Raw genomic sequence first — 13581 nt, 5'->3', positions numbered from 1 at the left:
TGCACAGTGGTAGCAAGGCATGATGGATACATGTTCTTATTCTGTTTACGCCAAATTCGGACTCTACCATTTGAATTTCTCAACAGAAATCGAGACTCATCAGACCAGGCTACATTTTTCCAGTCTTCAACAGTCCAATTTTGGTGAGCTTGTGCAAATTGTAGCCTTTTTTTCCTATTTGTAGTGGAGATGAGTGGTACCCGGTGGGGTCTTCTGCTGTTGTAGCCCACCTTTCTTTCCCATTCTGACATTCAGTTTGGAGTTCAGGAGATTGTATTGACCAGGATCACAACCCTACATGCATTTAAACAACTGCCATGTGATTGGTTGACTAGATAATCGCATTAATGAGAAATAGAACAGGTGTTCCTAATAATTCTTTAGGTGAGTGTATATACACAATGTGGTTTAGTAAGCCAATATCAGTAATGAGTGCATCAATGACTGTGTAGCAATGCTTGGCAGCATTGGCAGTTTTCTAACTACTGCGAGGTCTATTTAAGATTAAATATTTATAACAGTCATCTCAGATCCTGCATTATGTTCAATATTCCAAAACTATGAAGCCATATATGGAGTTCTCAAAGGTACAACTTTTACAGTGCAATGATTGATGTGTTCTGTTTGGTAAAATAGTTACCTGGAGACACTGACAAAAAAATAAACTCATCCAGATAGAAATGTGAGCTTGTGGCCAACTGCTGCCATGTCTCAGGCAAATATGTAAATGATTATAGGTGTGGTCTTGCCACAAGACGGTATAAAAGCACCCCTCCCCCACTGCCCTATAAAAAGACTGCCATTGGCTACTTTTTGATACTGATCCTCTTGGTGAGAGATAGTTGACTGCTAGACATGCCATTTTGCTCAGAGAATGGTAATTTTAATGTATTGCCCACCATTTAGTCCATTCTGACCTAGCTGTTAGGAGGCATTGATATCAGTGGTCATGTGAGGGACACTTACACAGAAACAGGCTCTAGATCGCCCTGACAGACTATCAGTACAGTGGATTGTTTGATCTACCAACAAGCACAAGCAGGTCCCACAGTTTTTTTTTTCAGCGTCCACACATAGGTGACATCTTCACTACACACCACTCGTCTGATGTTGAATCAAAATGGTGACATAAAATTGCTAAGTGTTGTCTGTTTTTGGTATACAGATTAAGTATGATCCAGTGAACAGGAGAGAGCTATACTTATACCTACTTGCTACTGCAGATCAAGTAGGCAATCAGTAAGAAGAAGAGATCAGCAATATAAGCGCTGCAGTATTTTCACACAGTAAATTGGCAGAGATGTATTCCTGACTTTTAAACATACTTATGTAGCAAAACTAACTAAGTAACTAACAAAAATAGCTAAGTCAGCCTCACATCTACAAGTAGTTCTTTCAGGACAAAAACCCTTAATAAAAAATAAAAAAACAGATGAGAACAACGTTTTTAGTTGCAAGGCCCTATGGGTGGGTAATATTTCTATTATGAAGAGCAGTTGATACATGTGATAACTATTGTAGGCTAGACAACATTCCTCTGGATTTCTTGGTAAAAGAAAGAGAGAGACTCTAGGTGTAATTGCAATGCTCCTAGAGGCTCATTTGCATACATTAAAACATCACTTTTCTCAGCCATGTCAACACATAGGAAAACGGGACCAACACCGTTGCCTTCAGCTGCCAAGCACACACACTGGTAGTCAGCCAGTTTCATGGATACAAATCTGCTGACAGATGCCCTTTGGGTGGAATTACAAAGGCAAATAATCGGTGTACTGTATAGACACCCACCATTACTAAGGAAATAGAGGTTCAGCTGTATAACTAAATAGAGCTGGCTGTACAGGTGGATACACTGATCATAGCTGTAGATTTTTACTTCCAAAATATTGATTGGATTATGGTACTGTTTTAACTACAAAAGGGAAGAAACACCTCAACTTGCTGCAGAACCTCTTTATGGGCCAGTTTGTAGAAGAACCCACTAGGGGCGATTCTGTATTGCATTTGGTCATATATAACAATTCAGAGCTTGTTGGTAATGTCACTGTTTGTGAAACACTTGGAAATAGTGACCACAATATAATTAAACCCCTCTTGAAATGTAAAAAACACACTCTAGCTGGAAGGGCAATCTCCCCAGTTTTAGCGCAACACATCAGGGCACAAACTGGGAACAGTATCTTGTGCAACAGGAAGTTGCGTGATGTCATGGTCTTACCTCCTTGCTGGTCTCCTTCGTTTGACATGTGCTGGCGGCCATCTTGGTTTCTGGGTTTCTTGTAGCCTCCCACCCTGCGGCTCCTCCTTCCCACTGGGAGGAGCTGGATGCCTAGCTCATATATATAGGAGGTCTGTGGCTTCAGTTCCCTGCTTGGTCCTCCTGTGCTCACATGCTTCTAAGACTGCTGCTGCTTCTGGTTCCTGATCCTGGCCTCGTCTGACTACCCCGCTGATTCCTGATCCTGGCTTCGTCTGACTACCCTGTTGGTTCCTGATCCTGGCTTCATCTGACTACCCTTCTGGTTCCTGATCCCTGGTTTCACAAGACCCTGCTTCGGTTTCACCATCCGTTTGGACTTTTGCCTTACAGCTTTATTTTCAATAAAGCCTTCTTATTTCCACTCATCTCTTGTTGTACGTCTGGTTCATGGTTCCATGACATTAGGACCAAGCCATGAATTCTGACGGTACAGGGCCATCCTCGCTACCTACGCTGGTTGCCAGACTTGATCAGCAGGATCACCTGTTGGGTCGGTTCGCTGTGGCGTTGCAAACCCTGCTTGAACGCACGGCTCATTTAGCTTCCGTTGCCGATGGGTCGGTTGTCGCTCCTGGGCCCGCTCCTACTGCCGCTCCGGTTGTTGCGAACCTACCATAACTCCAAGGCCGCGGGGCATCCTGGAAAGAATCAGCTGTCCTGGGCTGTTTCACGTCTGTTCTGGTGGCCTTCTCTACGTTCCGACATCGCCGCATATGTAGCGGCATGCTCCGTTTGTGCCCAGAGTAAGTCCCCTCGGCACCTTCCGTTGGGCCTTTTGCAACCCATAGCCACCGGGGAGCGTCCATGGTCACACCTGGGGATGGATTTCATTGTGGACCTCCCTGCATCCCGAGGCCATACGGTCATTCTCATGATAGTGGATCGGTTTTCCAAAATGTGCCACTGTGTACCTCTCAAGAAGTTATCCTCTGCACAAGAGTTGGCCTCGATTTTTGCCAGGGAGGTCTTCCGGTTGCACGGTTTGCCCAAGGAGATTGTGTCGGATCGGGGGAGTCAGTTTGTGTCCAGGTTCTGGCGCGCCTTTTGCTCCCAGTTGGGGATTCATCTCTCTTTCTCATCGGCCTACCACCCTCAGTCCAATGGGGCCGCAGAACGATCCAATCAGGCCTTGGAGCAATTCCTTCGTTGCTATGTCTCCGATCACCAAGACAATTGGGTTGACCTCCTGCCTTGGGCTCAGTTTGCCAGGAACACGGCGGTGAACTCTTCCTCTGGGACGTCTCCCTTCATGGCCAATTATGGGTTCCAACCTGCCGTGTTACCGGAGGTATTCTCTCCCCAGGATATTCCGGCTGTGGAGGATCACCTTTCCGTCCTACGTGCTTCTTGGGTACAGATCCAGAGGTCCCTTGAGGTCTCTGCGCAGCGCCAGAGACTCCAGGCTGATCGCAGACGAGCGCCCGCTCCTTCCTACCAGGTCGGAGACCGCGTATGGTTGTCCACCCGCAACCTCAACCTTCGAGTGCCCACTCCCAAGCTGGCGCCTCGCTTTGTTGGTCCCTTCCGAGTGCTTCGCAGGGTAAACCCGGTAGCCTATGCCCTTGCGCTTCCTCCTGGCATGCGGATCTCCAACGTGTTTCATGTCTCCCTCTTGAAGCCACTGGTGTGTAATCGTTTCACTTCCTCGATTCCTCGGCCTCGTCCGGTCCAAGTGGGCAATCGTGAGGAGTATGAGGTGAGCAATATCCTGGACTCACGCCTGGTCCGCGGCCGGGTGCAGTTTTTGGTCCATTGGCGTGGTTATGGTCCAGAGGAGCGTTCCTGGGTTCCCTCCGCAGATGTCCATGCTCCTGCCTTGCTCCGAGCCTTCCACGCACGCTTCCCTCAGAAACCGTTCCTTACTCCGCGGAGGAGGGGCCCTTGAGGGGGAGGTACTGTCATGGTCTTACCTCCTTGCTGGTCTCCTTCGTTTGACATGTGCTGGCGGCCATCTTGGTTTCTGGGTTTCTTGTAGCCTCCCACCCTGCGGCTCCTCCTTCCCACTGGGAGGAGCTGGATGCCTAGCTCATATATATAGGAGGTCTGTGGCTTCAGTTCCCTGCTTGGTCCTCCTGTGCTCACATGCTTCTAAGACTGCTGCTGCTTCTGGTTCCTGATCCTGGCCTCGTCTGACTACCCCGCTGATTCCTGATCCTGGCTTCGTCTGACTACCCTGTTGGTTCCTGATCCTGGCTTCATCTGACTACCCTTCTGGTTCCTGATCCCTGGTTTCACAAGACCCTGCTTCGGTTTCGCCATCCGTTTGGACTTTTGCCTTACAGCTTTATTTTCAATAAAGCCTTCTTATTTCCACTCATCTCTTGTTGTACGTCTGGTTCATGGTTCCATGACACGTGACAAGAAAATTTGTTTGACTTGTCTGTCCTGTGACTATTTTACAACAGTGCTTTGTCTGCAAAAATACAGCAAAGTCACAAGCATGTTGCAGGGGAGTTACATGCAACTTACATTGCCACTTGCAACCCAAAATCCATCAGGTTTTCGATATTTTGCAACTGTCGCATGTTGAATTGCGAAACCATTGACAATCATTAGGACACGTTGCCACGTAGCCCCTGCCTACATAGGAGAGCTTTAAATCTACTTTGGGTATTTACGCTGTAAAATGTATTCATTTAAGGAAAATGTAACTCCACAAGGCTTGCAGCTACTGTTAAAAAGGAAATAAATGACAAAAAAGGGCATTTAAGGGAAATCTGTCAACTCTGACCCCCCCCCCCCCTCCAAACTACGTTAAGAAGTGTACAGTGTTAATGACACTATGCCAGACTATGTAACTTTTATCCTCATACTCATACTTCCAATGCTGTGCTCCTCCAAACCAGCAGTAAAATGTATGAAAGGACTTCGGGGCTCATGCACATAATGGAGATGACTCAAGAAGTCTTCTCAATACATTTTACTTCTGGTTTGTGGGGGAAAATTACTATAAAGAAAAAAAATGCATAATCAGACTCAGTGTTGCCTACGCTATAGTTTGGGGGGAGTTTTGGAGATGAAACAGTTATTACATAACATTCACCTATGTCTACTTTATGTTTGCATCATTTTGCAAATGTCATTTTTTTAAGGCCCTTAGAAAGCTTAGAATTTTCGAAGCAATTTTTAAAATTTTCAAGAAAATGTCTAAAGCCAACTTTTTCTAATTAACAATTCCATTTTAAAGTCACTCTGAACATGCTAGAGTGTCTGTACAAGCAGAGGAAAGCTGTGAATAATTTTGTCATGCACCAAACGAGTAGGGAGGTATTCCTCCCTGTGAAAGGAGGACAAATTACATTATAACCAGGAAACACTGTGTTTGCAACTTCGGGAGAATCGCACAAGACAGTGCAAGCTCCATTTTACAGTGACAATTGGCAGGAAAAATGGCAGTTAGAATGAAGATGGAGGATCATTGACTCTAGGAGGAAGGGTGGTTACTCTGATTGGCCCAGACGCTGACAGGATGAGTGCCAATCAGAAGACAGGATTTTACAAGGTCCTTCACTTTCAGAAGACAGAGACTCCATTCTGAGGCTACCTTGTGATCTGAGAGCATGTGTATTAGCTGTGTCTTGCAGAAAGCAATTACAGACACAAGCCAGTATTCTAGATGTGATTGGGACAATATAGGTAATATAGGGACATATTTAATTAGCTAGATTTACCTAATAGGTAGAAATGTCAGGATTTTATCAGGGAGAGTATAAGGATAAGAGTTGTGTGTGTACTGTTTTCATACTGTCTAATCAGCACCATGACATGCCACACCTGTGAGGTGGGATGGATTATCTCAGCAAAGGAGAAGTGCTCACTAACACAGATTAAGACAGATTTGTGAACAATATTTGAGAGTAATGGGTCTTTTGTGTATGTAGAAAATGTTTCAGATCTTTGAGTTCAGTTCATGCAAAATGGGAGCAAAACCGAAAGTGTTGCGTTTATATTTTTGTTCAGTGTAGTTAGGACTGATGCCGAGGCCTTTATACAGTTTGAGTTAACATGAAAAAGGCCACATTCCTCCACATTTGAAGACCTGTGTTTTTAGGAAAGTTGATCAACTTATGGATCTATATACTGGACTGTGACTTCTACTGCAGAACACCTCCGCTTACTGGTTGTGGTGGGAACTATCACATTACATTTGAATCTCCTATGAGATGTGACTTTGAGAGGGATAGTGGCAGAGCCAATTTGCTTTATCTCTTGTCTTTTGTACAACTAAGAAAATATTCTGTAATATATAGAAAGGCTGAGCACTCTCCCGATGGACCACACAGAAACTATTCAAAGATTATTTGAATTTATTACACCAATATATAGATCTAAAATTCAACAAAATTACAATAAAACTATGATAAAAATAAAAATACTCTATAAAAATGCACTACAAGTGTGATAAAAGGTTATACAGATTAAGAGCATAATTAGTTAAATGGCGTTGGCTTACAAAAGCAGAATGTATCTAACTTTGATGAAAAATGTCCTGGATATGCAGAAAAAACGATGATAATTTGCAGATAATTCGATGTATAAATATTCGACAGTCAAAAAATATATGATGATATTTTCGGATATATATTCGCATAAATGTCCAGACTGGAATTGAATATGTGCTTGCGATAATTAGTCAATATCCCCTGTGTGGCAATTTAAAGGAAACACTTACTCTTGCAGACAGCCGTCTGACTATCGCACACGGTGGCGTCCCACGTGGCTAATGGAGTTGAATTTCGGCGGTGTCTGTTACTTGCAGTACAGCAGGAGCAGTGTAAGCGATATAGCCCTCCGTATAGAGATTCTTTGTAAAAGAGGTTAAAATTGTAGCTCTACTTCATGGGACTAAATGTTCGCTTTATGCCATAAAGTTCCTCAGGGTAAAAGGAATCGATTCAAATTATTAACATCGGGACGTCCATCAGCTGATGTGCGGTGTCTTTTGGTTAACCAAAAGACACCGCACATCAGCTGATGGACGTCCCGATGTTAATAATTTGAATCGATTCCTTTTACCCTGAGGAACTTTATGGCATAAAGCGAACATTTAGTCCCATGAAGTAGAGCTACAATTTTAACCTCTTTTACAAAGAACCTCTATACGGAGGGCTATATCGCTTACACTGCTCCTGCTGTACTGCAAGTAACAGACACCGCCGAAATTCAACTCCATTAGCCACGTGGGACGCCACCGTGTGCGATAGTCAGACGGCTGTCTGCAAGAGTAAGTGTTTCCTTTAAATTGCCACACAGGGGATATTGACTAATTATCGCAAGCACATATTCAATTCCAGTCTGGACATTTATGCGAATATATATCCGAAAATATCATCATATATTTTTTGACTGTCGAATATTTATACATCGAATTATCTGTAAATTATCATCGTTTTTTCTGCATATCCAGGACATTTTTCATCAAAGTTAGATACATTATGCTTTTGTAAGCCAACGCCATTTAACTAATTATGCTATTAATCTGTATAACCTTTTATCACACTTGTAGTGCATTTTTATAGAGTATTTTTATTTTTATCATAGTTTTATTGTAATTTTGTTGAATTTTAGATCTATATATTGGTGTAATAAATTCAAATAATCTTTGAATAGTTTCTGTGTGGTTCATCGGGAGAGTGCTCAGCCTTTCTATATATTACATTTATTTCCATTTGTGGCTGGGTGAGTCACTCAGGCTTAGCAGCACCCACTCATAGTTATAGGCGACAGAGAGCCACTATACTCTGTTTACTAAGAAAATATTCTGACTTTTCTAGTAATTAACAAATATTTTCAAACAGCTTCTCTTGATACTTTTAGGATCAATTCACACAATGCTGTGGTACAATGTGCAGATTTTGCAACACAATCATAGCAGATTTGCAAGATTTTTCCCATGCCTTAAACATTATGCATTAACCACTAAGTTCTGTTAATCCTAGTCATTGCTCACAAATATATAAAAAACATGTTGCAATTATTAGCATAGTTATAATGGTTGCAGAAAAAAAAAAACACTTACTGGTTGGTCAGTGCGATTGATTCCAATTAAAAACAGCAGTTCTGCCACAAACAAACTAATACAAAGATTTTTATGGATAGTGTTACGGTCACTTTGGAGGCCACGGAAAAAGCAGAATGTAAAAATACAAATCAGGAGACAAACGAGAGAAAGCAGGATTCCAACCCAGGTAATCACATTTAAAAGAAGGTCATGGTCCATATCAGTGTGCTGAAAAATAAGGAAATGAACAAAAATATAGTTTATTGGTTATAATTATGCTTTGATTGCTTTGATTGAACACTGATTGATCACTGAATTTCTACTTACATTACCTCACAAAAGCAATTTTTTATGTAAGACATAATAGAAGAATGACGGCAGAAAAGACCACTCAAGTCTACCTTTACATTAGTTCCTTTTAGATAATTTTGTCATAGAATACATAATATATGTTTATCCCAGGCATGTTTAACCTCTTCAGGACCCTGTCATTTTTGACCTTCCTGTTTAATTTTCCAAATCAGATGTGGTAATAACTTTAGAATGCTCTTACTTATCCAAGCCTCATGAGTCATGACACATTGTACTTCATGTTAGTGGTAAATTTTATTCGATACGTTTTACCTTTATTTATAAAAAATAAAAAATTTAAAGAAAAATGGAAACATTTTTCTGCTTTTAAGACAATGATACCGCATAAAAAAGAATATTAAATAACATTCACCATACGTATATCTACTTTACATAGGCATCAGAATTTTAGAAGTCATTTTTAAAATTTTCAAGATCATTTCCAAAACCCAAATTTTTTATGGACCAGTTCACCCAGTAACTTTGGGTGGCTTACATAATAGAAACCATCTATAAAAGACCCCATTTCAGAAAATACACCCATTAATGATTCAGAACAGATTTTTACCTCCCCTGGCTTCATGATGCCAGCCCCTACCAGTGCAATACACGGTTGGGAACCTGACATCAGCTGACAGTGGTCAAGGCATTTCTTAGTCATGTGAAATGAGCTATTAAAGGGGTTGTCCGGGTTCATCCCCATTTTCACCCGGGCAGCCTCCCTGACTTGAGAATCAGAGCAGTTTATGCTCCAATGCTCTCCTTTGCCCTGCATTTAATAGCGCTGGGCAAAGGCATTTTCTGGAGTTCCGGAACAAACCGGGCTCTCCTTAGGGCTGCCAGGCGGAGGCTTCCGCCCAGCAGTGAGCCCAGTGACAGTGCAGCGCTAAAGTCGGCCCATCAGAGCAGGTGACGTCACCGAACACACTGCTAGGCGAAAGCCTCTGGCCAGCAGTGTGTTATGGTAAATATAAGAGCCCTTGCCCTGCGTGATCTAGCGCAGGGCAAGGAAGATCATTGGAGCATGAAAAGGGGGGCTGAATGGATGAAATTATGGGTATATCCGGATTTAGCTCTGAACACGGACAACCCCTTTAAGGCCTCATGTACACGACCGTTGTGTGCATCCGTGGCCGTTGTGCCGTTTTCCGTTTTTTTTCGCGGACCCATTGACTTTCAATGGGTCCGTGGAGAAATCGGAAAATGAACCGTTTTGCAGCCGAGACTGTGATCCGTGTATCCTGTCCGTCATAAAAATAGGACCTGTCCTATTTTTTTGACGGACAACGGTTCACCGACCCATTCAAGTCAAAGGGTCCGTGAAAGAACACGGATGCACACAAGATTGGCATCCGTGTCCGTGATCCGTGGCCGTAGGTTACTTTCATACAGACGGATCCGAAGATCCGTCTGCATAAAAGCTTTTCCAGAGCTGAGTTTTCACTTCGTGAAAACTCAGATCAGACAGTATATTCTAACACAGAGGCGTTCCCATAGTGATGGGGACGCTTCTAGTTAGAATATACAACAAACTGTGTACATGACTGCCCCCTGCTGCCTGGCAGCACCCGATCTCTTACAGGGGGCTGTGATCCGTACAATTAACCCCTCAGGTGCTGCACCTGAAGGAGTTAATTGTGCATATCATAGCCCCCTGTAAGAGATCCGGGGTTGCCAGGCAGCAGGGGGCAGACCCCCCTCCCTCCCCAGTTTAAATTTCATTGGTGGCCAGTGCGGCCCCCCCTCCCTCCCTCTATTGTAATAATAACATTGGTGGCACAGTGTGCGCCCCCCCCCCCGGCCCCCCCTTCCTCCCTCTATTGTATTAATACGTTGGTGGCACAGTATGCAGCCTCCCCCGGCCCCCCCTCCCTCCCTCTATTGCATTAATAACATTGGTGGCAGTGTGCGGCCTCCCCCAGCCCCCCCTCCCTCCCTCTATTGCATTAATAACATTGGTGGCCGTGTGTGCGGCCTCCCCCGGCCCCCCCTCCCTCCCTCCCTCTATTGCATTAATAACATTGGTGGCAGTGTGCGACCTCCCTTCTCCCCCTCCCCCCCCCCCCCGATCATTGGTGGCAGCGGAGTTCCGATCGGAGTCCCAGTTTAATCGCTGGGGCTCCGATCGGTAACCATGGCAACCAGGACGCTACTGCAGTCCTGGTTGCCATGGTTACTTAGCAATAGTAGAAGCATCATACTTACCTGCTGGCTGCTGCGATGTCTGTGTCTGGCCGAGAGCTCCTCCTACTGGTAAGTGACAGCAATGCACCGCACAGACCCGTCACTTACCAGTAAGAGGAGCTTCCGGCCGGACACAGACATCGCAGCAGCCAGCAGGTAAGTATGATGCTTCTACTATTGCTAAGTAACCATGGCAACCAGGACTGCAGTAGCGTCCTGGTTGCCATTGTTACAGATCGGAGCCCCAGCAATTAAACTGGGACTCCGATCGGAACTCCGCTGCCACCAATGATCGGGGGGGGGGGGGGGGGGAGAAGGGAGGCTGCACACTGCCACCAATGTTATCAATGCAATAGAGGGAGGGAGGGGGGGCCGGGGGAGCAAGGGACAGTCATGTACACAGTTTGTAGTATATTCTAACTAGAAGCGTCCCCATCACCATGGGAACGCCTCTGTGTTAGAATATACTGTCGGATATGAGTTTTCACGATGTAACTCATATCCGACAGTATATTCTAACATAGAGACGTTCCCATGGTGATGGGGACGCTTCAAGTTAAAATATACCATCGGATTGGAGAAAACTCAGATCCGATGGTATAAAAGACTCCAGACTTTACATTGAAAGTCAATGGGGACGGAACCGTTTGCAATTGCACCATATTGTGTCAACGTCAAACGGATCCGTCCCCATTGACTTGCACTGTAATTCAGGACGGATCAGTTTGGCTCCGCATGGCCAGGCGGACATCAAAACGACTTTTTTTTTTATGTCCGTGGATCCTCCAAAAATCAAGGAAGACCCATGGATGAAAAAACAGTCACGGATCACGGACCTACGGACCCCGTTTTTGCGGACCGTAAAAAAAAAACGGTCGTGTGCATGAGGCCTAAGGCTGAGGTGTATACACCTCAACCCACCGCACATGACAGCATATGTTCATTGGTTTGCTCATTTATGTGGACCATCTTCTAGTCTATTTTAAGATAGCAATATAGGCTAAAATAAGATGCCTGTCCAGTTCAGCCTGTTATCCTGCAAAGTTGAATGGGATGTACATATGTTTTGAACAGGAAGGGGACATAATGAGAATAACAAACTCTATAATAGAATTTTGATACCAAAAACTTTAGAAGCGTACAGAAAGTTATTACCTCAATATGCAGATTGAGGGAGAGGAATATCAAAATGATCAAAGAACTTCTGGCCTATAGGATGTAAAGTCTGCCATGGAAATCAACTGCCTGGTACCATTATACCATATGACAATCAATACGGGAAAGCAATAGGAAAATTACCACTGCAGTAATAGTGGTAATCTTATGTAGAAAGATTTTAATGCCAAATTAGATGGACTGGAATGATTCAAAAAGTGGTAATTTGCTATGTGAAGGGAATCCTGCATTACATACTAATGGTACCAGCAGGTGGCAAATATAACCTGACTGGATAAGTAGACAATGACTGGGCTGGAGACCCATGTGACAAAAAGTCTACCAATAGATATCTCATTCTATTACCATCAGTTGGACTACCAAAAAAAAAAAAAACACTCTGTTTGACTTTCATTAATATAAGCAGAATATGTTGCAGCAGTGCAGGCAAGTCAGGAAGTCATGTGGATAAGACAATTGCTGGCAGATTTAGGTCAATAGCAGTTAAAACCAACAAAGTTCTCTGAAGACAAGCAAAGATACAGTACTTTGCACAGATGGAAAGGGATAATTGAGATAATCCCAGAACTAAGCATATAGATGTAAAGTTCAATTTATCTAAGGGATCATCGAGATCAAGGACTTCTGAACTTGCACTACTGCCCAACCAAGGATATGATCATGATGGATATAATCACAAAGCCTTCGAATGCTGAAAGACACTCCAGCCGTTAGAGCAGTTCCCTGGCAAATTCACTGTAAAACAAAAACTGTTGAAATTTTTTTATGAAGACCAACTGAAAAAATAATTTTAGTCCAATATAACTTTATGCAATAATAAAAAAAATATGCCCCAAAAGTTAATAGCCTTTAAGTTCTGGTTCATTACCTGATCACCTTAAAGAGGATTGTATATCTGTTTCTCAAGCTGGGTAACAAACCTATGAAAACTAATTCATGCAGGCAAATTTCACCCTTAAATATCAATTTTAACTAGAGATGAGCGAACTGAAGTTGACAAAGTGGAATTTGATCCAAATTTCAGGAAAAATTTGATTTGCACCGAATCCGAGTTTCCTCACCCTTCGTGGTACCCAATCGCCCAATACCCAATTTTTCCTAAAATGGCTGCTGCACGTGGAGGACATGGAGCAAAGAACCCTGGGAACAAGGGATTACTCACAATGCCATGCATGCAGCCAATCAGCAGCCAGCCAGCCAGCCCCAGTGATGTCACAGCCCTATAAATAGCCTCAGCCATCTTGGATTCTGCCATTTTCCAGTGTGCTTAGTGCAGGGAGAGACGTCAGCGCGCTAGGGACTGTGCTAGGAAAGACTTAATTGTGCTAAAAAACGATTTACAAGTTCAGGGAAATATTAGTCAAGGTGTAGGGAAAGGATAGGGAGGCATTATCTATGCTAGAAAAGGAGAACAGGGTGCAATAAGAGCGATTCTATTACACCTTGCTGCACTTATTGGGGATCCAAATTGCTTTTAGGTTGTTTGCACTATATGATACATCACTAATTCCAGCAAACCTTGCTTGTGATTGGGGTGCAAGTTCTGTGATTAAGCCATTTATGGGGTGTAGTAACAGGAAAGATACGCACATCCTATTAGCCTTTC

At 43.5% G+C, this 13581-nt stretch overlaps 1 protein-coding gene across 3 annotated transcripts in view; it reads right to left on the bottom strand.

Moving 5' to 3' along the window:
* Nucleotides 1–13581, bottom strand: part of ADGRL3 (adhesion G protein-coupled receptor L3) — an 807408-nt gene that overhangs the window by 306443 nt on the left and 487384 nt on the right. For all 3 annotated transcript variants that reach the window (XM_044305816.1, XM_044305825.1, XM_044305834.1), the window contains exon 15: nt 8283–8492. In XM_044305816.1, coding sequence (XP_044161751.1) covers nt 8283–8492 — 210 coding nt within the window. The remainder of the gene's footprint in view (nt 1–8282; nt 8493–13581) is intronic.

This window comes from Bufo gargarizans, chromosome 1 (genome assembly GCF_014858855.1).
Source record: "Bufo gargarizans isolate SCDJY-AF-19 chromosome 1, ASM1485885v1, whole genome shotgun sequence".
NCBI lineage: Eukaryota > Metazoa > Chordata > Amphibia > Anura > Bufonidae > Bufo > Bufo gargarizans.
Note: the sequence above shows the minus strand (reverse complement) of the source record. Positions and strands in the feature narration are given on the sequence as shown.